The sequence below is a fragment of the Giraffa tippelskirchi genome, chromosome 11 (genome assembly GCF_054371585.1).
Source record: "Giraffa tippelskirchi isolate mGirTip1 chromosome 11, T2T-mGirTip1v1.2.pri, whole genome shotgun sequence".
Lineage (NCBI taxonomy): Eukaryota > Metazoa > Chordata > Mammalia > Artiodactyla > Giraffidae > Giraffa > Giraffa tippelskirchi.
This window is the reverse complement of record NC_137285.1, coordinates 82,133,465-82,157,682: the sequence shown is the minus strand read 5'-3', so window position 1 is coordinate 82,157,682 and position 24,218 is coordinate 82,133,465. Positions and strand designations below refer to the sequence as shown.

The window sequence follows — 24,218 nt, the reverse complement described above, 5'->3', positions numbered from 1 at the left end:
GCTTATCTATTACTTGGGAATTTGGAAAAAAGTGTACCTTATGCACTGAAATTCTGGCTTCAGTACTTGGCAGTGTTATGTCTCTTTTCTCTCCCTCTTCTCTCTAAACTTTTAATGTCCTCGTACTTCCCATTTTCAAGTCTCTTCTTAAGGAGAAGTAAAACGTCACTGTCACCTAATCTCCCTTCAAATAACAGTAGAAGCAAAGCAGAAAATTTAATTTAAATATATTAATGGTTTTCCACTTTATAAGTTCTTCACCTAGTGTATTTGTATTTTATTTTAGTGTTTATATAAATATGTGATCTATATATTCACATTCAAGGGTCGTTTTAGAATCTTGTTCTTTGATAGCATGCAAAATTCCACGTTTGATCAGTCTGGGCAAATCAGAAATAAAGGATGCTCAGTAGATATTCACAAATGACAAGTTTATTTCTACATGGCATCACTAAAAGATTATTATAGGGGCTTCCCAGATGGCTCAGTGGTAAAGAAAGAATCAGCTGCCAATACAGCAGATGCAGATTTAATCCCTGGGTCAGGAGAAGCCCATGGGGAAGAAAACGGCAGCCCAGCCCAGTTATCTGGCCTGGGAAGTGCATGAACAGAGGAGCCAGGCAGGCTACAGTTCAGGGGGGTTGCAAAGAGTCAGACATGACTCAGCAACTAAAAACAGCAACAAATTCTGGTAGTTGAAAACTTTTTAGAAATCCTATGAAGTTCACATTTTACTTGACACCTAATGGACCTCCATCATCTATAACTATTTTTCAGTTTTGACTCTTTTTTTTTTTGTTTTGTTTTCACTCTTTTATTCACTATCCCATTTCTTATATATCAGGATAAAAACCATGGATTTATATTTTTAAGTTGCAAAAGCTGACAATAACAGCTGAAATATCAAATGTGACTTCATTTGCTTCTGTGATTCACACAGGTGGTTCAGCATCAGGGAAATGATGAACAATTCAATCAGCACAGTTATACAAGTGTAGAGACAATGGTGCCTTGCCAGTGTTCAATGAAAGGGTACAGATCTGCCTTAGGGCCATTTTAAATAAGAGATTGAGAAATGGAATCTAAGCCAACAGGGGAGATAAATGTTTACTCCGTCAGAAATCAGCTGAATGTTGCCTTGAATACTCTAGAAAGGTTATTTCAGTAACCAAAGGCATTCTTAATAAAGGTACAAGCCTAACTCTATGGGGTGGGTTTCTCTAAACTTTAGAAATATACTGATACTGAATTATTAATATCTCCAACTTCACAAACATTAATGGAGCAGCTAAAATGTGTCAGTTGTTACAGTTGTTGTCAGTAAGTCATGTCTGACTCTTTGCAAGCCCACGGACTGCAGCACATCACGCTTCGCTGTCCTCGGTACTATTTCCCAGAGTTTGCTCAAACTCATGTTCATTAAATCGGTGATGCCATCCAACCATCTTGTCCTCTGTCACCCCCTTCTTCTCCTGCTCTCAATCTTTCCCATCATCAGGGTCTTTTCCAATGTGTCAGAGATTGTACCAGTTTACTGAAGACAGAGGATGAACAATCCCTGCACTCTGACTGCCTCTAAGGATCGGTCTCAATCTCCTGAAAGTGAAAGTCGCTCAGTCATGTCTGACTCTTTGAGACCCCATGGACTATAGTCCATGGAATTCTCCAGGCCAGAAGTGGGTAGCCTTTCCCTTCTCCAGGGGATCTTCTCAATCTCCTAGGAGCCATAAAATAATATCAATGCCCCAGGCTCACCCTCAGAGTTTCTGAGTCTGTGTGACTGGGACAGCCCTAGGTACCTGTAGTTCGTTAAAGCTCCCCAGGTGACTTAATATACAGCCACAGTTGAAACACTTACGTCCTAGGATCTCACATGGCTCAGTCGTATCTAACTCTTTGCGACCCCATGGACTGTAGCCCTCGAGGCTCCTCTGTCCATGAAATTCCCCAGGCAAGAATACTGGAGTGGGTTGCCATTCCCTTCTTCAGGGAACCTTCCCGACCGAGGGATAAAACCCAGGTCTCCTGCATTGCAGGCAGATTATTTTTACCATCTGAGTCACCAGGGAAGCCCCCTTAGAGAAGATACAGAGATACAACAGCAATGCACTAGAAGGACAAACAAATGCTGTGGCATCTCAAGTACTTCAAACTTGAGAAGTCTGGAGTGGTGGGCTTCGCAGAGAGATGACAAGAGACAGTGAAGGCTCCATCAAGGAAGTGAATGCAGTCATTTCAGAGATCTCAGTAACTACAGCTAGCTAACGTCTCTTGAGCAAGCACTATGTGTCAGGTGCTTTGGGTGGCACCTCTAACAATTCCTGAAAGTAGGTATTATCATACCCACACTGCCAGTGAGGAAACTGAGGCTCAGGAGCAATCAGTGATTAGCTGAAAATAATCACAAAACTTGTAAGTGGCAGGTTTAGGATTTGAACCAAGATGCCTTGCCTCTAATTCAACATAATATCTGGGGGAAAGTAAGTAATGAATTTAGGTGATTTTCAAATTTTAGTATTTCAAAAAAATAGGTGTCAGGTAGGGCTGACCCTCAAATAGCTGTCATGGTTAAGATACTTGAAGACATAGGTTTTATCATTTCTTTGTCCAATACCATTTTAATATTTTTTTTTCTGGGGTTCTCAAAGCATTATGCATATTTTATTTTCTTTCAAGTTGACCTAGTAGAGATCCAAAGACAGCAATGCCTTATAAAAAAGCATTTTCTTTTTGGAGTTGGATACAATGTGAGGGCTGAGGAAATTTGATTTGAGAGTTACACTGTCCTGCATGCGGCATCCTAGGTGGCGCTAGTGGTAAAGAACCTGCCTGTCAATGCAGGAGGCACAGCAGACTCGGGTTCCATCCCTGGGTCGGAAAGATCCCCTGGAGAAGGAAATAGCAGCTCATTGCAGGATTCTTGCCTAGAGAATCTCATGGACAGAGGAGCCTGGTAGGCTACAGTCCATAGCGTCACAAAGAGTCGGACGTGACTAAAGTGACTTAGCACTCACACAGGTGTGCGGCATATCTCCATAACATCAGGGCCACCAGTGATTCTGTTGTCCCCACTTAGCTGTGCAATTTAAGTATGTAAGATTATGGCCTAAGCCATAAGTAGCAGACTCAGGCAGGAGTTAACTAATTAGTCATTTCAGCCTACATGTTGACAGATTGCCCTTACCAACGCAAACATTATCTGTAAAAGGGCCCGGGTTCACAATTCCTGAAAGTGAACGTGGCTCAGTCATGGTTGACTCTTTGCCACCCCATGGACTGTAGCCTGCCAGGCTCCTCTGTCCATGGAATTCTCCAGGACAGAATACTGGAGTGGGTAGCCATTCCCTTCTCCAGGGGATCTTCCCAACCCAGGGATCGAACTCAGGTCTCCCACATTGTAGGCAGATTCTTTACCATCTGACCCACCAGGGAAGCCCAAGAATACTGGGGTGGGCAGCCTGTCCCTTCTCCTTAAAGTACCTCTGTTATTACAAAGCACAAGAAATAGGCTGTACTGTACTAAACACCTTTACATTTGTGATGCAAGTCAGCCTTACAAGACTTCCAGAGAAAATGTGAATAACAAATCTTATCAAATGAAGCAAGAACGTAACAGACTATACTTTTATTCAATAAGAGGTGATGATTTCTCTATTAATTTGAGTTAAACATTCAAATAAACACTCACATCCTAAAATCATATCACCCAGATGCAGCATCCTATTTTTTAAGAGTTTAGGTATTATGGTTTTAACTCTTGATGTTTTGACTCTGCCTGAATATTCTCTTCTTCTCCCTTCACTGTTTTTTTCTGAACCTTCCAACTGAATGTATGCCCTCACACTTGGACAAAATATCCCAGATCTTTGTTTCTTTCTTGGGACCTTTACATCCTATGAACTACCAAGGATGCCAAGACTATGGTAGGACTTTACAAATTTTTTTTGAATGGACACTGAATGAGTAGAGTTGGAATCTTCCAGAGTTTTGACCACTGCTTTACCAGGAGCCTCTCCTGCGAACACTGACTGAGTCCTGGGCTAATCCAGCACTCACATCCATCAGAGAGACACAGAGGGCTGTTACACCCACACTGCCATTGGAGGCAAGAGACCAGGATTCTCCTCTCCTCTCCATTTCCATGCAGCCATTGAAGGGTTCTTCAGCTCCCCTGACTTTGGTCACCTCTACTATTTATGGTGGGACTAATAATGCCTTGTTTGCCAAGAAGCACAAAGTTGATCCAGATGATTTTAGAAGGTCTTTTCTAGCTCCAAACTTTGACTGACTCAAGTCTTTCTTAGTCCCACACAGACAACACAGTTTGGGTAAAACACAGAATATCATTTGACAGTGCTGTGAAAGGATATATAATAATGGGCTAACAGTACTCATCTGATTTAAGTGTATTAAATATATTGCATTGCAAATTCTAACTTGTTACTATTAGCACTTGTATCTGCTTATGAAGAACCATATCTGTTTCTTACCTTTTGACTTCCTGTCATGATACGATCTGCCTCGATGCTGAGGGGTATCCAAATATAGATTCTCAAGATCTTCTTGCCATGATTCTGGATTGAAGTGCTTGAGCAGCTCTTCCACAGTATCAAATTCTGCAACTGTTTTGTCCAGAGCATCCGCAGTGAGAGTGGGGTCCGTTACTGATGGAGAGTGATAGGATACCCCCTAAGAGTGACATACAGCTCAGTGTACTCAGAAGAAGTGCATTGCTATGAAATACAAGTCACACAACCTTATGGAAGGAATACAGACTCTCGATTATAAGACATCACGTATATAAATATCATGCTAAGTCCCTATGCCATAGTCTTGCCATATTCCTAAATAATTAATTGCTAAATCATAGTCATTTGCTTTATTGCAAATCAAAAACAGGAAGATCATAAAATACTCAGGTCACCTGAACTTTAATAATTAAAAATGATACCAGATAAATGGAAATATCAAAAGAAGTCATTAAATTTCTTGGTTCAAAGTCCCAGATCACTATATCCATATCAACAAATAATGGTAATAGGTAAATTATGAACTCTTTTCATCTTCCATGCAAACCATGAGTAATCTATTTCATTCTCCCTTGCTTAGCCTCAATGCCCCCTCCTTATAGATCACTTAGCACAAAAGACATTCTCTGAGCAGTGTTTCAATTTACTCTGGAAACATATTGATAAAATTTGGTACTTTAAGCAGCTTATTGTCAACCAGAATAATAAGACATGAAACTGGCTCCCTTGACTTAAGACTGGAAGATTCACTTGGGTGTGTATGTGTGTGTATATGCATTGTGTGTGTGTGTGTGCATTTTAAGTGCTATAATTGCTAAGGATCCGTGTGGCCATTAAAACATTCTCAGGAATATTCTTTAAGTGCGGAATGCAACATCATAGAAAGTCTGGAAGGGATTATGCATTTTGCCATGGAATATATTCCCATATAAGTTTCTAAGCATTTACTTCACTAACCCTTGTACAATCTAGAGGTAAATGAGCCATGAGTCAAACATCTCTGTAAAAATTCATGACCCATTATCAAGGGAATGGAAAGCACATAGTCACCAATGTATTATAAATGTCTTTAAAGAAACTGCTAAACAAATAATATCCCCCAAGGGCAAGTATATCTCTATAGGAAAATAAAAATTAATGAAAACTAACATTTCTGAAACTTAAGCTGCATTCCTAATGAGAAATAATATGCATATGCATTATAGAGTCCCAGAGAGCAAAGCTCACAATTATTTTCAGACTTTCAGGTGAATGCTTTTTAACAAATCAAGATCCAAAGATCCCCAAAGTTACACTTACTCTTGGGGGAACTGTCAGCTTTTAGAAAAATTAAGAGGTTTTCAGTTTAGTTCAGTCACTCAGTCATGTCTGACTCTTCTCAACCCCACGGACTAAAGCATGCCAGGCTTCCCTGTTCATCACCATCTCCCGGAGCTTGCTCAAACTCATGTCCGTTGAGTGTGATGCCATCCAACCAACTCATCCTCTGTCGTCCCCGTCTCATCCCACCTTCAGTCTTTCCCAGCATCAGGGTCTTTTCAAATGAGTCAGCTCTTCACATCAGGGCCAAACTCTTGGAATTTCAGCTTCAGCATCAGTCCTTCCAATGACTGTTCAGGACTGATTTCCTTTAGGATGGACTGGTTGGATCTCCTTGCAGTCCAAGGGACTCTCAAGAGTCTTCTCCAACACCACAGTTCAAAAGCATCAGTTCTTCGGCGCTGAGCTTTCTCTATAGTCTAACTCTCACATCCATACATGACTACTGGAAAAATGACAGCTTTGACTAGATGGGCATTTGTTGACAAAGTAATGTCTCTGCTTTTTAATATGCTGTCTAGGTTTGTCATAGCCTTTCTTCTAAGGAGCAAGCGTCTTTTAATCTCATGGCTGCAGTCACCATTTGCAGTGATTTTGGAGCTCCCAAAATAAAGTCTCTCACTGTTTCCATTGCTTTCCCATCTACTTGCCATTAAGTGATGGGACTAGACATCATGATCTTAGTTTTCTGAATGTTGAGCTTTAAGCCAACTTTTTCATTCTCCTCTTTCACTTTCATCAAGAAGCTCTTTAGTTCTTCTTGGCTTTCTGCCATAAGAGTGGTATCATCTGTATATCTGAGGTTATTGATATTTCTCTTGACAACCTTGATGCTAGCTTGTGTTTCTTCCAGCCTAGCGTTTCTCATGATGTACTCTGCATATAAGTTAAATAAGCAGGGTGACAATATACAGCTTTGATGTATTCCTTTCCCAATTTGGAACCAGGCTGTTGTTCCATGTGCAGTTCTAACTGATGGTTCTTTCCCTGCATACAGATTTCTCAGGAGGCAGATAATGTGGTCTGGTATTCCCATCTCTTTCAGAATTTTCCATAGTTTATTGTGATCCACACAGTCAAAGGCATTGGCATAGTCAACAAAGCAGAAATAGATGTCTTTTTGGAACTCTCTTGCTTTTTTGATAATGCAACAGATGTTGGCAATTTCATCTCTGGCTCCTCTGCCTTTTCTAAATCCAGATTGAACACCTGGAAGTTCACAGTTCATGTATTGTTGAAGCCTGGCTTGGAGAATTTTGAGCATTACTTTACTAGCGTGTGAGATGAGTGCAATTGTGTGGTAGTTTGAACATTCTTTGGCATTGCCTTTCTTTGGGATTGGAATGAAAACTGACCTTTTCCAGTCCTGTGGCCACTGCTCAGTATTTCAAATTTGCTGGCATATTGAGTGCAGCACTTTCATAGCATCATCTTTCAGGATTTGAAATAGCTCAACTGGAATTCCATCACCTCCACTAGCTTTGTTTGTAGTGATGCTTCCTAAGGCCCATTTGACTTCGCACTCCAGGATATCTGGCTCTAGGTGAGTGATCACTCCATTGTGGTTATCTGGGTCATGAAGATCTTTTTTGTACAGTTCTTCTGTGTATTCTTGCCACTTCTTCTTAGTATCTTCTGCTTCTGTTAGGTTCATACTCTTTCTGTCCTTTATTGGGCCCATCTTTGCATGAAATGTTCCCTTGGTATATCTAATTTTCTTGAAGAGATCTCTAGTCTTTCCTATTCTATTGTTTTCCTCTATTTCTTTGCATTGTTCGCTGAGGAAGACTTTCTTATCTCTCCTTGCTATTCTTTGGAATTCAAGTGGGTATATCTGTTCTTTTCTCCTTTGCCTTTAGCTTCTCTTCTTTACTCAGCTATTTGTACAGACTCCTCAGACAACCATGTTGCCTTTTTGCATTTATTTTTCTTGGAGATGGTATTGATCACTGCTTCCTCTACAATGTCACGAACCTCTGTCCATAGTTCTTCAGACACTCTATCAGATCTAATCCCTTGAATCTGTTTGTCACTTCACCCTTATAATCATAAGGGATTTGATTTAGGGCATGCCTGAATGGTCTAGTGGTTTTCCCTACTTTCTTCAATTTAAGTCTGAACTTTGCAATACAGAGTTCATGATCTGAGCCACATTCAGCTCCTGGTCATGTTTTTGCTGACTGTATAGAGCTTCTCCATCTTTGGCTACAAAGAATATAATCAATCTGATTTCAGTATTGATCATCTGGTAATGTCCATGTGTAAGTCTTATCCTGTGTTGTTGGAAGAGGGTGTTTGATATTACCAGTGAGTTCTCTTGCAAAACTCTATTAGCCTTTGCCCTGCTTCATTTTGTACTCCAAGGCCAAATTTGCCTGTTACTCCAGGTATCTCTTGACTACCTACATTTGCATTCCCGTCCCCTATAATGAAAAGGACATCTTTTGGGGGTGTTAGTTCTAGAAGGTCTTGTAGTTCTTCATAGAACCAGTCAACATCAGCTTTTTCAGCATTACTGGTTGGGGCATAGACTTGGATTACAGTGATATTGAATGGTTTGCCTTGGAAACCAACAGAAATCATTCTGTCATTTTTGAGTTGCACCTAAGTACTGCATTTCAAGTCTTTTGTTGACTATGGGGGCTACTCCATTTCTTCTAAGGGATTCTTGCCCACAGTAGTAGATATAATGGTCATCTGAGTTAAATTCATCCATTCCAGTCCATTTTAGTTCACTACTTCCTAAAATGTTGATGTCCACTCTTGCCATCTCCTGTTTGACCACTTCCAATTTGCCTTGACTCATGGATGTAACATTCCACATTCCTGTGCAATATTGTCCTATGCAATATTCCTATGAAATATTGTTAAGAGGTTTTAAAAAAGCATACCTACTATTGTTATAATTTGTTGTAATTCAAATACACCCTGTAAGGAAAGGGAGTAAGTGGCAGATGGGGTTTGGAGTGTAAAGTGTGAGATAGTAGATAGATTGGTGAAAGTACCAGTCTAGCTCTCTAATCTAGGAGTGTATTTGTGTTTGTGTTTGTGTATGTGTGTGCGCGGCTCATAGAAGCTGAACCCTGATTAAAGCACATTACTTCTGTCTCTCATAACCCTCTTGGTACACTATGCTCAAGGCAGCTAAATTTATGATTCAGTAACACAAGTCCAAGTACCCACTCAACTTTGTATCATCTGGATCTACAGTCTACTTGGCTCTTGCTGACCACATGATTTACAATTAGCTTTGTGTCACAATAATGTGGTCTAAGATCCACAAAATCAAAATGAGCTGGCCAAAGTCAGCTGCATGACAGCGTATGAAAGCTTTTAAATTATATTTTCCCCTCTTTTTTGGGACAAAAGCAGGTACGTCAATCAAGCCATTCAACTGTAAGCAAAGCTACCAAAATGATTCTGGGGACCTGCTGGCAAGGAGCTTCCTGGGCTTAGTCTTAACAGTACCTAAGGTGTAGTGTGTATTCAAATGTCTCTCCAAGAGAAAGCTGTGGAGGTGCCCCTGAGGATGAGGAGGGAATCTAAGCTCTTCTAATATTAGTTTGAAGAGCAAGTACAAACTATAGGTACAATGTAAAAGTGACCTTGTGTATGAGTTTTGCTGCTCTTTTCAAGTTTTGACTTGAAATATTAATGATGGTTGGGGATTCTCTGGTGGCTCAGATGATAAAGAATCTGCAATGCAGGAGACCTGAGTTTGATCCCTGGGTTGGGAAGATCCCCTGGAGAAGAGAATGGCTACCCACTCCAGTATTGTTGCCTGGAGAATCCCATGGACAGAGGAGCCTGGTGGGCTACAGTCCATGGGGTCACAAAGAGTCAGACATGACTGAGCAACTAACACACTAGTGATGGTTAAGAAAATATTTATGACTGACTAGATGACCTAATCAACAAAGGAGAATATTTTTGTTTCTGAGGCAATTATTTCAAAACTATTTTTGAAAGAAATACTAGTTGATTGTGCTTCTTTCAATGGCACTATAAATTTGATCTCATTCAGATTTTGTTATATGTTCATAAAAATCCAACTAAATTACTTTAAAATGATAAAAATTTGTAAAAAACATGTTCTGAAAACTGTAAACCAGTCTCAACAGAAACAAAGAATGGTTTACATAGAAGTTAATGGGAGATCCAAGGGCTTTTGCTCCTGCTTCAGAAGGTTCTTGAAAATCAGAATGCTGAGAAAAGAATGAGGTCTCCCTTGTCTCCAAGAGGACTCAGCAGAATCTGGACTTAGAACTCAATCTGGAAGAGTTTCCAGTGGATTCAGACATAAGGCTGAGCTTGCATAGATGCACCAAACGGATGGCACAATCCTTCTCTTCAAGCTGGTTTTAGAAAAGGCAGAGGAACCAGAGATCAAATTGCCAGCATTTGCTGGATCATCGAAAAAGCAAGAGAGTACCAGAAAAACATCTATTTCTGCTTTATTGATTATGCCAAAGCCTTTGACTGTGTGGATCACAATAAACTGTGGAAAATTCTGAAAGAGATGGGAATACAAGACCACCTGACCTGTCTCTTGAGAAACCTGTATTCAGGTTAGGAAGCAACAGTTAGAACTGGACATGGAACAACAGACTGGTTCCAAATAGGAAAAAGGAGTACATCAAGGCTGCATATTGTCACCCTGCTTATTTAACTTATATGCAGAGTACATCATGAGAAACGCTGGGCTAGAGGAAGCACAAGCTGGAATCAAGATTGCCGGGAGAAATATCCATAACCTCAAATATGCAGATGACACCACCGTTATGGCAGAAAGTGAAGAAGAACTAAAGAGCTTCTTGATGAAAGTGAAAGAGAAGAGTGAAAAAGTTGGCTTAAAGCTCAACATTCAGAAAACTAAGATCATGGCATCTGGTCCCATCACTTCATGGCAGATAGATGAGGAAACAGTGTCAGATTTTATTTTCTGGGGCTCCAAAATCACTGCAAATGGTGACTGCAGCCATGAAATTAAGACACTTACTCCTTGGGAGGAAAGTTATGAGCAACCTAGATAGCATATTAAAAAGCAGAGACGTTACTTTGCCAGCAAAGGTCCGTCTAGTCAAGGCTATGGTTTTTCCAGTGGTCATGTATGGATGTGAGAGTTGGACTATAAAGAAAGCTGAGCGCTAAAGAATTGATGCTTTTGAACTGTGGTGTTGAAGAAGACTCTTGAGAGTCCCTTGGACTGCAAGGAGATCCAACCAGTCCATCCTAAAGGAGATCAGTCCTGGGTGTTCATTGGAAGGACTGATGTTGAAGCTGAAACTCCAATACTTTGGCCACCTGATGTGAAGAGCTGACTCACTGGAAAAGACCCTGATGCTGGGAAGGATTGGGGGCAGGAGGAAAAGGGGACGACAGAGGATGAGATGGCTGGATGGCATCAGCGACTCGATGGACATGGGTTTGGGTAGACTCAGGGAGTTGGTGGTGGACAGGGAGGCCTGGCATGCTGCAGTCCATGGGGTCGCAAAGAGTCGGACAGGACTGAGCAACTGAACTGAACTGAACCGGACTATCCTGTATTAGAAGGGGCCTTTAAGTGTATTAATTTCTGCCCTTGGGGCAAGGAATGATGAGACAACCCTGAGGTATCATGCATAAGATACTTGAGAAGCCAGAGGATCTCCTGACAGAACAGAACCCTGGGTCCTGGTGGAAAAGCTGCCACAGGCATGTACCTTAAACTGTCAGCCTCAGCCGCTAACGGCCCACACCTCCTGCCTAGCCTCTTAGCTCCCCAGTACCCCAGCATTATTTTAATTTTATCTTACCTGACAATAATTGCCTATACTCAGCTAGCTTCAGAGAATGCATTCTCAGTGGTCAGAGATGAGCAACGTTTTTGTAAAATCACCATTAGAGACCTCCCTGATCTCCATCAGATCCTGTTCTAGTCCTGCAGCCACACTCAGTGAATTAAAGAGTCACAGCATCCATAGATGAGGAAATCCTGGCATCTCAGGATATTTTTTAAAACTCCCCCCAAGAACAAAAGATAGACTATCACTTCAGGGAAAAATAAAACAAAATCAACGTTGACTCAGTCACACTAACAGACTTTAGAACCATAGCCAAGTTTTCTCCAGGCTCTTAATCTTATAATGAACAACTGCATTTATCATATTTTAGTTTATTGCTACACAAGTGCTACCCACAGGACTGGTGAAAACAAAACCTGCTCTTTCTGTACAAAGTAGATAAGTAGACAGAATACTGAGAAATGACTAAATTTGGAGGAAAATAAATGGAGCACGAACCATTTTAAGTTTCAGGGTGAGTTATGTTTTATTGCTAAGACACACAGAACCCAAGCCTGGCTTGCACTTAAGTTTGATCTTGCGATTAACCCTGGAGCTTTTTCACATATGAAAAGACCATTGAAAATGCAAAGGTTAACAGCTTCCCCTGGAATAGTCAAAAAACTATTTTAAAATTCCCGACTTGAGCTCGGGCCCTGGACCTGTTTCATATATTTTAGATGTCTGGATAGTCCTTTAGTTGGAATGTTCTGCTTTGAAACTCATAAATACTTAAGTCGTTGTCTCCCGTGTTCCTACAATGGGTACTGACATTTCCTGGAAACCTTTCTGAAAGAGAAGGCAAAAGGGCATCTGACATAGCCTACTGTAACCTAAAAGAAATGGAAGAACACATTGTGCTTGAAATCTGGCTTTGGATCAAGCCATAGATCCTTCATGCGGCTGAAGTCATCCCAGGAGTGACCTTAGCTACTACTCCATCCGTTGTTTTTGCAGGCAACAGAAAAATAAATTACTTACTGAGATAGAGCTTGTGACTGACTCCCAATTGGTCTCCGAGGCTGCTGCAGGTTGGAAATCTTCCTAGAAGGCAAAGAAAAATCCAAGCGAGTCAGGCAAATCCCTGTTCAACTCATTACATGCACAGTTTCATCTCAGCCATCTGAATCTTCTTCCAACTATGTGACAATGGGAATACAGGCTACACGCCTGCTGAACAGATCACCATCTGCCTTAAGCACCTCTCCTCAAGAGCCCTTGTCATTTAAGACATGGACAATTGCACTCACATATTCTTATAAACACTGGTGAAAAATGTGAGGACAGGAGTTCGAATTTTAACTCAGTCATCCATTGGCCACATGGCCTCCTCTCCAATCCTTCTCTTCCTCTCTGCAAAAGGAATGTGCTTTTACATTGTGACATGTGGTGCTACGCTCAGTCATGTCTGACTCTTTGCAACCCCGTGGACTGTAACCCGCCAGGCTCCTCTGTCCATGGGGATTCTCCAGGCAGGAATACTAGAGTGCGTTGCCATTGCCTCCTTCAGGGGATTTTCCTAACCCAGGGATGAAACCAACATCTCCTGCATTGGCAGGCAGATTCTTTACCACTGAGCTGCCTGGGAAGTCCCTGTAAAAGGCTGACATAGGATGCTTAAATATCAGGGCCATTTTGAGGACTGACTGCATCAATTATGTAATTATAACTAGAGCCTAATAAAGATTAATAATAATTATTATCAGTATTAATGTTTACTTGGTTTGAACTACGTTCTGTATCACGTTCATTTCTGCCGAGCTAGTCTGTGATAATCTGTGATCTTTTAAAGATAAATTAACTGACAAAATGCTATTCCTGACTCTATCAAGAAATGTCAGGAAGACTTGCAGGAGGAAGAAAATGGCTGTGGGAGTGACAAAGCACTACCCACTCAAGGAAAGAAAGTGAAGAGCAGACTCAAAGTCTTAAAGGATTTGTGACCTCAGAGAAAGAAACTTCTCTTATAAGGCAAAGTTCTTTCTGATTTGTCTGTTAATTATTCCAGTATCTGTAAGTTTTAAAAACATAATGGGAAGGAAAGCTGACTCTTATCATTTTCACAAGTCACACGCGATTTCTTGACACTGCTAAAATAAATCACTTTGGTTAATTTCTTCTAGCCTGATCAGGGAGTAGGACGATGCTGAGAAAAATTCAGCCACTCAAATTTGACAGCTTATTCACCCAAGTATGCTTATTGAATGAGAGCTAAGAATCATGTCTAAATTTCATTAACATTTTGAAGAGCTGGAAGTGTATTTGCTAACTGCTGATGATAAAATTGGTTTATATATAAATGTCTACATAGAAGAAATTTTAATTGTTTTCCAGAGGGTACTAAGGCAAATGTGGGGTTCAGGAATGAACATCTATTAAAAACTGGCTGGGCATCATTATTCTAATCTCAATCTCAAGGAAAAGAGGAAAAAGAAAAGTCTCTGCACTCTGCAAGACAGAATGTACATGGACAGAACACTGATATCTCATGGAAGGATGGGTGCAAACAAATGAAGGTAAACATTTATATGAGTCTTCATAAACTGATAAAGAGGTCAAAATAAGCAAGAAAGCCAATGGCTTCTCCCTGTCTTGGAGATACTATTAGTGTGAGAATATATTCCAGATTAAAAAATGGGACATGAGCAATTCTCAGATGAGAGAATTTTCATTTTTACTCATTCATGATATATTTGTAATCATCTAATGTGATACATCCTAAACTGAGCATAGAATCACAAGGAAATAAGAAACTATAACTCCCCTCAAGGAGCTCAAAATGTAGACAAAGAAATAAACAGGTGAACAAACTCAGGCAGGTGCTCTGATATTAATCAAGATACCACAGGCGGTAAGAAATTCTTCTTGCCTAGGAAGTGGGCTTAGAAAAATTTTGCATAAGAAGGTAACTCGAGCTGAGTCTTGTAGACTCAGGTAAGTAGAGAAGTAAGCAGATGGTTATTTGCTAGAATGGTATAGTAGAAGACAGGAGAAGGCGATGGCACCCCACTCCAATACTCTTGCCTGGAAAATCCCATGGACGGAGGAGCCTGGTGGGCTGCAGTCCATGGGGTCGCGAAGAGTCAGACACGACTGAGCGACTTCACTTTCGCTTTTCACTTTCGTGCACTGGAGAAGGAAATGGCAACCCACTCCAGTATTCTTGCCTGGAGAATCCCAGGGACAGGGGAGCCTGGTGGGCTGCTGTCTATGGGGTCGCACGGAGTCAGACTCGCCTGAAGCGACTTAGCAGCAGCAGCAGCATAGTAGAAGACAATCAGAGAGGCAACCTAAACAATATGAGGAGAGTATACAGAAAAAGGAGCAAGCTGATGGGGAAAGCTAATGAATCAGTCATGTTGGACATAAATTATTTGTAGTACTGATATAACATCCAGGTAGACATGTTCAGGAAGCCATTTGTTATATGAGAATAAACCTTGTGAGAGCATCCTGAACTTGAGATATAAAACTGGGAAATCATCAGCAGAAAAACAGTTGACATATATAGCATTGTGTAATTAACTAAATAAGCAATGGACTGTGTCAACAGCCTATGAAAATCAGAAGAGGAACCATCTTAAAATTTTGGAAGTGAAAAGACCTCTTAGGATTATCTAAAATCCTAAAAGGATATGAAGGATAATCTCTTTATTTTAATTACAATATTAGAAGACCAATTCTCAGACAGTGTGCTCTATATTACACAGCCATCTTCTGGGAATGATTGGACCATCAGAGCCCATTCCTCAGTAAAAAACTGTGCGGTGATTTTTCACATCATTGCAGCTAGCATGTGTAATTGTATGCCTGGGGGAAGAAAATGGGACGGAGTCCAAAAGGAGAGTCTTCTACTGTAGGTTCTATACAGTGGCTCTAGTGGTAAAGAATCTGCCTGCCAATACAGGAGACGCAAGAGATGTGGGTTCGATCCTTGGGTCAGGAAGAGCCCCTGGAGTAGGAAATGGCAACCCACTCCAGACCCTGCCTGGAAAATTCCATGGGCAGAGGAACCTGCTGGGCTACAGTCCATGGGGCCACAAAGAGTTGGACACGACCGAACACAAACACACACATAGACGCACATACACACACACAGGTTCTATAAGCAGAGAAAGATAGGAATCTAATTTCATTCTTTTACATTTAAATATCTAGTTTTCCCAGAACCATTTATTGAAGACTATCTTCTTCACTATTTGGGCTATAGATTACCAGTTAGAAATTTTAATAGGAGCAAATGATAAAGGACTTCATTAAGTCCTATATAAAATGTATCAATAAATTTATCTTCTCTTAGCAATATGAATATTAGACATTTAAAAGAAACCAACTTTCTTTTATGTTATTTCAAAAGTTTGCCATTATTTATAAATGGCATTTGGGAGAGCGGATACATGTATGTATGTATGTATGTGTATGGCTGAGTCCCTTTGCTGTTCTGGCATACCACACCATTGTTAATTGGCTATGTGCTTAGTTGCTCAGTTGTGTCCAACTCTTTGCGACCCATGGAATGTAGTCCTTGGGGATTCTCCAGCAAGAATACTGGAGTGGGTTGTCATGCCCTCCTCCAGGGGATCTTCCAACCCAGGGATCGAACCCAGGTCTTCCACATTGCAGGTGGATTTTTTAACCATCTGAGCCACCCGGGAAACCCTGTTAACTGTCTATACCCCAATACAAAATGCTTTTGGTATTAAAATAAAATAAGGAGAATGACATTTAAAATGAGCTTGTAAAAGGGAATGACATCCCTTATAAAAATAAAATACAGAACCTCCAAATTTTAGCCCTGAAAAGAGAATCTTGGCATGGGAAAGAAAATAGCAATTTTACTTTCTAAGTCTATACTCCTAGGATAATTCTCACTTCTTCCATCATAATCTCCCAAATCCAAGATACCAGTAAATCTCCCAACTGCCTGTTAACTTTCTCCATGCTTCTTTCTTCCTCCTTAGAGTCTGCATTACATAAGGCAGCTGGAATTATCTTTTTGTTCCAGAAATAGTTGACATAAAATGCTGTATAAGTTTAAAGTACATAATGTGACAATTTGATATGTATATATTGTGAAGTAATTACCACAGTAAGGTTAACACGCCCATCATTCACATAATTACAAGTGTGTGTGTGAGAGAGAGAGTGTGTGGTGAGAATATTTAAGATACTCTCTTAGCAACTTTCAAGTACATAATACAGCAGTCAGCAGGCTGTGTATTAGATCCCCAGAACTTACTAATCTTATTACTAGATGTGTGTTATCAATATCTCACATTTTCCCCAATTCTTCTGCCCCCAGCAACCACCATTCTACTTTGTTTCTGTATAAATTTTGTTTTTTTCTAAATGATTCCACATTAAGTGGGATCATATAGTTTTTGTCTTTTTTCTGTCTGATTACTTAGTTCACACAGGATAATGTCCTCAAGGTTCATCCACGTTGTCAGAAATGCAGAATTTCCTTATTATGATTGAAAAAATACATAAACATAATGTAAAATGCATATGATATATATAACAAACATATAATATATAATTTAAATATACATCATATTTTCTTTATCCATTCCTCTATCAATGGACACTTCTGTTGCTTCCATATCTTGGCTATTGTGAACAATGCAATGACTGTGGGAATGCAGATATTTCTTGAATATAGAGATTTCATTTCCTTTGGATGTATACACAGAAGTGGGATTCCTGGATCATATGGTAGTTCTATTTTTAATTTTTCAGGAACTTCCATACTGTTTTCCATACTGGCTGCACCAATTTACATTCCCATCAAAAGTGCATTAGGGCTTTCTTTTTTCCACATTCTCAGTGACAGTTGTTACCTTTTATCTTTTTAATAATAGCCATCCTACCAGGTGGTAGATGATATCTTACCATGGTTTTGATTTGCATTTCTCTGATGACTAGTGATAATAAGCATCTTTTCATGTATCTATTGACCATTTATATGCTTTGGAAAAAAGTTTATTCAGGTCCCATTCTCACTTTAAATCAGATTATTTGATTATTATTCTTTTTCTTTTCTTTTTTGCTATTGAGTTGTATGAGTTGTTTATATATTTTTTATATTAACTGCTTATCAGATGCGTAGTTAGGCAAATATTTTCTCCCATTCTGCAGGCTGCCTTTTCATTCTGTTGGCTGTTTCTTTTGCTGGGTAGAATCTTTTTTATTTTGATATAGTTTAACTGCTTATTTTTATAATGCCTTTGGTTTTGGTGTCATATTAAAAAAATCACTGCTAACACCAATGTCAGGAGCATTTTCCCTATGTTTTCTTCTAGGAGTTTTATGGTTTCAGATCTTAAATTTAAGTATTTAATCTATTTTTAGTTAGTTTTTGTGAGTAGTATAAGATAGGGGTCTAATTTCATTCTTTTGCATTTGAGTGTCTAGTTTTCCCAACATCATTTATTGAAAATACTCTCTCTCTCATATTGAATATTCTTGATTCCACTGTCAAATATTGATTTGTTTATTGGTTCTCAATTCTATTTCATTGATATCTTTTTAAACTGTAAATCAAGTCACTCTGTTTTCAGTTTAAAAAAGAAGCAACAGCTCTCCATTGCACTCAGAGAATCTGGTTTCATAAAAGCTGGCCGCTGCTTACCGCATCTCCTGGTGTCTTCTCTGATTTGATGTTCTACAGTTCTCACCAGCCCCCTCCCCTGCTACACTGGCCTTCTCACAGTCTTTCAAATAACACACCGAGCTTCTTCTCCCCTCGGGTCTAAATTTGTTGATGGCTGGGATGCTCTTTCTCCAACACTTAGTTCTCTGTTCAAGTATCGGATATTTAGAGAACCTCTTCTGAACACTCTCTTTAAAATACTTCCACTCTTGGTTGCTCTGTTCACTTATCTTGCTTAATTTTCTTCAAAGCATTTAGGACGAACAGAAGTGATTTTTATATTTGTTAATTGCTGATTATCTTTTTTCCCCAACTAGAAAGTATGCTACCGAATGACAGGGACCTTGTTGCTTGCTCTCTACTCTGCCCCAAGTTCCTAGCTCATTTCGGTACACACTCCAGTTGCTCTGGTCTCCAGCGTATATTCAGGAAAGATGTTCAGCTGCTACCTAACCCCCCCAGGATAGGCAAGCAAGACAGACGGTGCTTAAGATGGTTTGACTGTATGAGGCTGCAAAAGTGATACACATTCAGTAAAAAAATACTGCACTTTAAATTTTGAATTTTGATCTTTTCTCTAGCTAGCAATATGTGGTAGGATACTTTCTCCCAGTAAGCACAGGATCATGAGGGTAAACAATTGATACACTACAACCATTCTGGACCCATACGGTCATTCTGTTTCTCACTTTCAGTATTCAATAAATTTCATGAGCTAGTCAACACTTTATTATTAGAAAATAGGCTTTGTATTAGGTGATTTTGCTCAAGCATAAGCTAATGTGTGTTCTGGAAAATGTTTAAGGCAGGCTAGGTTAAGCTATGATGTTTGGTAGATGAGATGTATTAAATGCGTTTTTGATGTGATATTTTCAATGGATTTATCAGATGTAATCTTGTCATAAGCTAAGGAAGATGTACAGTTTAATAGCCAGGGTCCTTTCTGAGCAGTTGGTGCCTATGTCATACTATTTGTTCAGTTCAGTTCAGTTCAGTTGCTCAGTCGTGTCCGACTCTGCGGCCCCACGGACTGCAGCACACCAGGCTTCCCTGTCCATCACCAACTCCTGGAGCATACTCAAACTCATGTCCATCTAGTCAGTGATGCCATCCAACCATCTCATCCTCTGTCATCCCCTTCTCCTCCTACCTTCAATTTTTCCCAGCATCAGGGTCTTTTCCAATGAGTCAGTTCTTTGCATCTGGTGGCCAAAGTATTGGAGTTTCAGCTTCAGCATCAGTCCTTCCAATGAATAGTCAGGACTGATCTCCTTTAGGATGGATTGGTTGGATCTCCTTGCAGTCCAAGGGACTCTCAAGAGTCTCCTCCAACACCACAGTTCAAAAGCATCAATTCTTTGGCACTCAGCTTTCTTTATAGTCCAACTCTCACATCCATACATGACTACTGGAAAAACCATAGCTTTGACTAGACGAATCTTTGTTGGCAAAGTAAGGTCTCTGATTTTTAATATGCTATCTAGGTTGGTCATAACTTTTCTTCCAAGGAGCAAGCGTCTTACATGTTTTTAATATCATCCTGGGGAGACTGGTAGCTTTCCAAGCTGCAGGCTAATTAAAGACAAACTCCTTTTTTTATGGGTGTTCTCAGCAGAGCAGTACCTTTAGCATTACTTTAAGAAATGCTAAAACAGAACAGTGACCAATCATTGAAAATGTATTAAAACAGTCCAGCTTACAAAAACACATTTCTGTTCTTTGTTACAGCAAAGTTAGATAAGTGCTTTAAAAGCCACGGCCTATTCATCTGAGGAGAGAGTACTGTTCCAAGAAGTTACGACAAATTTAGCCTTTGATTTCCTTAGCTCATGCTCCTGAAAGTGGTATGTTCGATCCTAGAAGAAAGAAGCTGATATTTTGGCTACATTATTGCCTTAGTACAGGTAGGAATCTTAGGTTCTGTGGGTACCTTACTGAGGTCATCTAGAAGTCCAATGCCCTCACGGGAGAGATAAGCAAACTGATGCTCAAAGAGAAACAGAATTGGCCATCACCCCAAACTGAGTATTACTGAAGTCAGGACTAGAACTCAATAAGCTACTCAATCTCTTAGTCACTTTTTTTTTTCCAATTCACCAAATAATGACATGTATCATTCTATAATTATAGGCATCTTAATCAGCATTGTCTTAATATAATGAGAATTAATTTATATCATTAAAACTATAACAAATTACTCTCAGTTCATGTCCTCACGTTAAAATAGTTCCTAATTATATTTTGGCAGTGAAACTCATTATTTGGCATTTTGAAATGAAACTCCCTCACTCTGCATTATACTATTTGGAGTAGTTCTAAAAACATAGATATGATTCTCAGATCTTCACTTTTTAAGCAGCTTAGAATGTAAGGTTTGGCTTGGATGAGAAAAGCATTACAGACAAGAATGTTGGGAAGGTATATAAAAGTAAAATCTTAAAGTACCACATAAAATGCAGGTAGATACTTATATAATTGTAGTGTGGAAGAGTTCTTTCTAAGTATGTGTGCTAAAGTCAGAAAATGTAAAAACCGATACACCTTACATATACAAATCATTGAATAAATCCCCCAAATACCAAAAACAGAATTGAAAGCACAATGACAACTAGCAAACATACCGGTAGCAGATACAACAGATAAAAAGTTAATATCCTTAAAATAAACTAAACTCATAAATCAAAAGGTTAAAAAACAGCATGTTCTATATAATGCAGTTTGCTAGAAACCTGTGCAGATTATCTGACTGCACCGGGACGGAGCAGCGGCGGGGAGAAAATGTGGATTGGAGGGTGGGGCCTCCATTCTCCTGGACTGAGTGGTATCACCCGTGTATCTCCGGGTGGAAAATCAAAGCCTTTTTTATAGAAATGTTTCTCACAAGTTACTAAATACAGAATTTCTCAAAGACGAAACAACAAAGACTTCTAGAATGATCACATTTGGTTGCACCTAAAACATGGCTAATGCAACACAAACTTCAGTGTTTTTAAAAACAGTCACAGAAATATGCAGATTTTTTTTCAAGCAGTACCATTTTATTTTATCTCACTTTTTGGTTGTTTTCGCTTTTTTATTCATTTATTTTTCCTTTCCGTTATGTTTTATTACAGGATATTGACTATAGCTCCCTGTGCTATACAATAGGACCTTGTTGTTTGTCAGAAACATGCAGTATTTAAAAACAGCCACAGAAATATGAAATCAGTTCAGGGTCAGACAGACATTTTTCTGGCTCTATTTGCAGACAGTTTACACACAGGCTGAAAGCAAATACAGCTGGGGACAAAACAGCATTATAAGTAATGAATGGTTTCAATATTAATCTTCTGTATTTCAAGACTACAATATGAATGGAAATTTCCATTTCCAGAAAAGATATCTCCAGGTAACCCTTACTTGGCATCACTCACCTTGAGCTCATCCCACAGGGCAGGTGGTGTATCACAAGCTAAGTAAATAACCTACTCATTTCTCCACCAAGGCAAGCCTGCACACATTTATTCATTGAATGTCTACACTGGATGTGCAAAAGAATCCTTCTCCTGTTCCTTTATAGCAGAGCTGGGACACTTGTCTTTTGAATCTGGTTGGTAGGACAGTGTTCCAAACATTTGGGATGATTATTTGTACCACCTGTTTCTGGAACTCTCAGAGGATGGCTGCTCATTTTTATCCTAGGTGATTATGCTGTACGTGAGCAGATGAGCCATGAACTGTTCATTGCTCAGAGGTTGTCCTCCACCATCTTTTAAAATATATGCCGTTATGTGCGGTTTTTAAAAAAGCATTCAACCAAAACAAGCTTTAACTTACAAAGGATGATTTATTTTAGAAAAGCTTTAAAAGGCATTTCCCTAATTAAAAAAAAAACAAATGTTTCTTCTGTTTGCTGTTTTATATTCACTCCACACAAGCAAACATTAAAGAAATATCTCTCCTAATTGTGTCTGTGCTTTTTGACTGAACTAACGCTTAAAAGTGTTTCTTTTGAAATGTATAAGAAATATAGAGGGATTTGTCATGATTCAGAAAACAATAATGAGCAAACATATTACAACATTTATTCCTTTAGTGTATTCTTCATTTCATGACACTCTCCTCAGTTTAGGACCCGCTGAAGGAAATGCAAATAATGCTAAACTTGGAGCCCTGAGTCTTAGGGCCACTCTACAGGTGAGACCATTTAAAACAAAGACCTTGATGCTCCAGTACATGGATCTCTGGCATGTAATCCAAGTGATACATGTGGAAATGATACACTGGTGTCTTAATGTCTATAGGAATAGAATAAAGCAAGTACTGAAAACTCTTAGGCTCAATCAAACTCTGTGGTCCAACCAAATCTTTACAAGTATAATTCATTATATGCTCATCATCAAACCAGCTCTTTTACAAGTATTAAGTGAAAATCCTTGGCTTGAGGCCTGCTTTTATTGGCAACAACATTTAACATAAGGATATCAAGAGTTCAATTATCAATAATTAATAAGAATCAAAGAATCAAAGAGCTTTGGAGAAGGCAATGGCACCCCACTCCAGTACTCTTGCCTGGAAAATCCCATGGATGGAGGAGCCTGGTAGGCTGCAGTCCATGGGGTCGTGAAGAGTCGGACACGACTGAGCGACTTCACTTTCACTTTTCACTTTCGTGCATTGGAGAAGGAAATGGCAACCCACTCCAGTGTTCTTGCCTGGAGAACCCCAGGGACGGGGGAGCCTGGTGGGCTGCCGTCTATGGGGTCGCACAGAGTCGGACACGACTGAAGCGACTTAGCAGCAAAGAGCATGTTTCAAAGTTAGAGAATTTTCCTGTGAAATTTAATAACATATGTTATTAGAGCTATAAGAAGCCATGGCATGAATCATCTATTATTGGAAATATAAGATATATATTTAATAAAACAAATATATCTTTAATAAAAAAACTCGTCCTTGTAGGTAAGACACACTTGCAGATTTCCACTGGCTTAAGAATTAATTTTATCACCTTTTCATTTATCATTATTGATGATAAAGTATGTACAATGTTTTAATTTAAAACTCCTAGGATTCATCCATGTATTTTTTTAGCTTTTTATTTTATTTTTTAATTTTTTAATTGATTTATTTTTTACTGAAGGATAATTGCTTTACAGAATTTTGCTGTTTTCTGTCATCCATGTATTTTTAATGCTAATGTCAAAATTTTTTTTTAAGTTCACTTTTATTCTTATAAGAAACTTTTTATACTTGTTAGTTTCTGATTTCTTCAGATGGAATTTAGTCTGGGAAGCTGTTCTCAACAGGACAAGCAATGACTGAGCAAACATCAGTCTGATGGGCAAAGAAGAAAGTTCCTCTGACAAGTAGAAAAGAGATCATCAATTTGAAGGTTGTCATGAGAGTCGTCTTGAGAATTACAGAAAGTCTGATCTGTGTTTGCAGACAGAGAGATGGGGGTCTATTCTAATAGAAAAAGGATGAACAACCAGCAATCATTGTCTGTATACAATAATTATGTTGAGGAAAACATGAGGATCCTGGAGAGGAGAGACAGAGGAATTAAATGGCTAAAGCCTTTGTTTGCCAAACAAGGACATCTCAGCAAAGGGCTGAACAGAAAATTGAAAATTGCAAAATGCAACCGTGCTAGTAGCTTTCATTGTGTTTGATATATACAAAGATACATGAGCATTTAATTTACATCTTGAAAAGTATTGCCAGAGGTCTCTCTACAATGTGTTGCTGAAAAGCTAGTGCAGATTTAAATTTTGTGATTAGCTCTTATAAACACAATAAAATTGTTTAGTATTAAGAAAATTCTATGATTAATTATCTGGCAGTTCAGTTCAGTTCAGTTCAATTGCTCAGTCGTGTCCGACTCTTTGCGACCCCATGAACCACAGCACGGCA

General features: G+C 39.3%; 1 protein-coding gene across 4 annotated transcripts in view; it reads right to left on the bottom strand.

The window, feature by feature from the left end:
- Nucleotides 1-24,218, bottom strand: part of PDGFD (platelet derived growth factor D) — a 269,444-nt gene that overhangs the window by 24,208 nt on the left and 221,018 nt on the right. For all 4 annotated transcript variants that reach the window (XM_081545892.1, XM_081545895.1, XM_081545894.1 and 1 more), the window contains 2 exons: nucleotides 12,653-12,715; nucleotides 4,491-4,689 (listed from right to left, as the gene is read on the bottom strand). In XM_081545892.1, coding sequence (XP_081402018.1) covers nucleotides 4,491-4,689; nucleotides 12,653-12,715 — 262 coding nt within the window. The remainder of the gene's footprint in view (nucleotides 1-4,490; nucleotides 4,690-12,652; nucleotides 12,716-24,218) is intronic.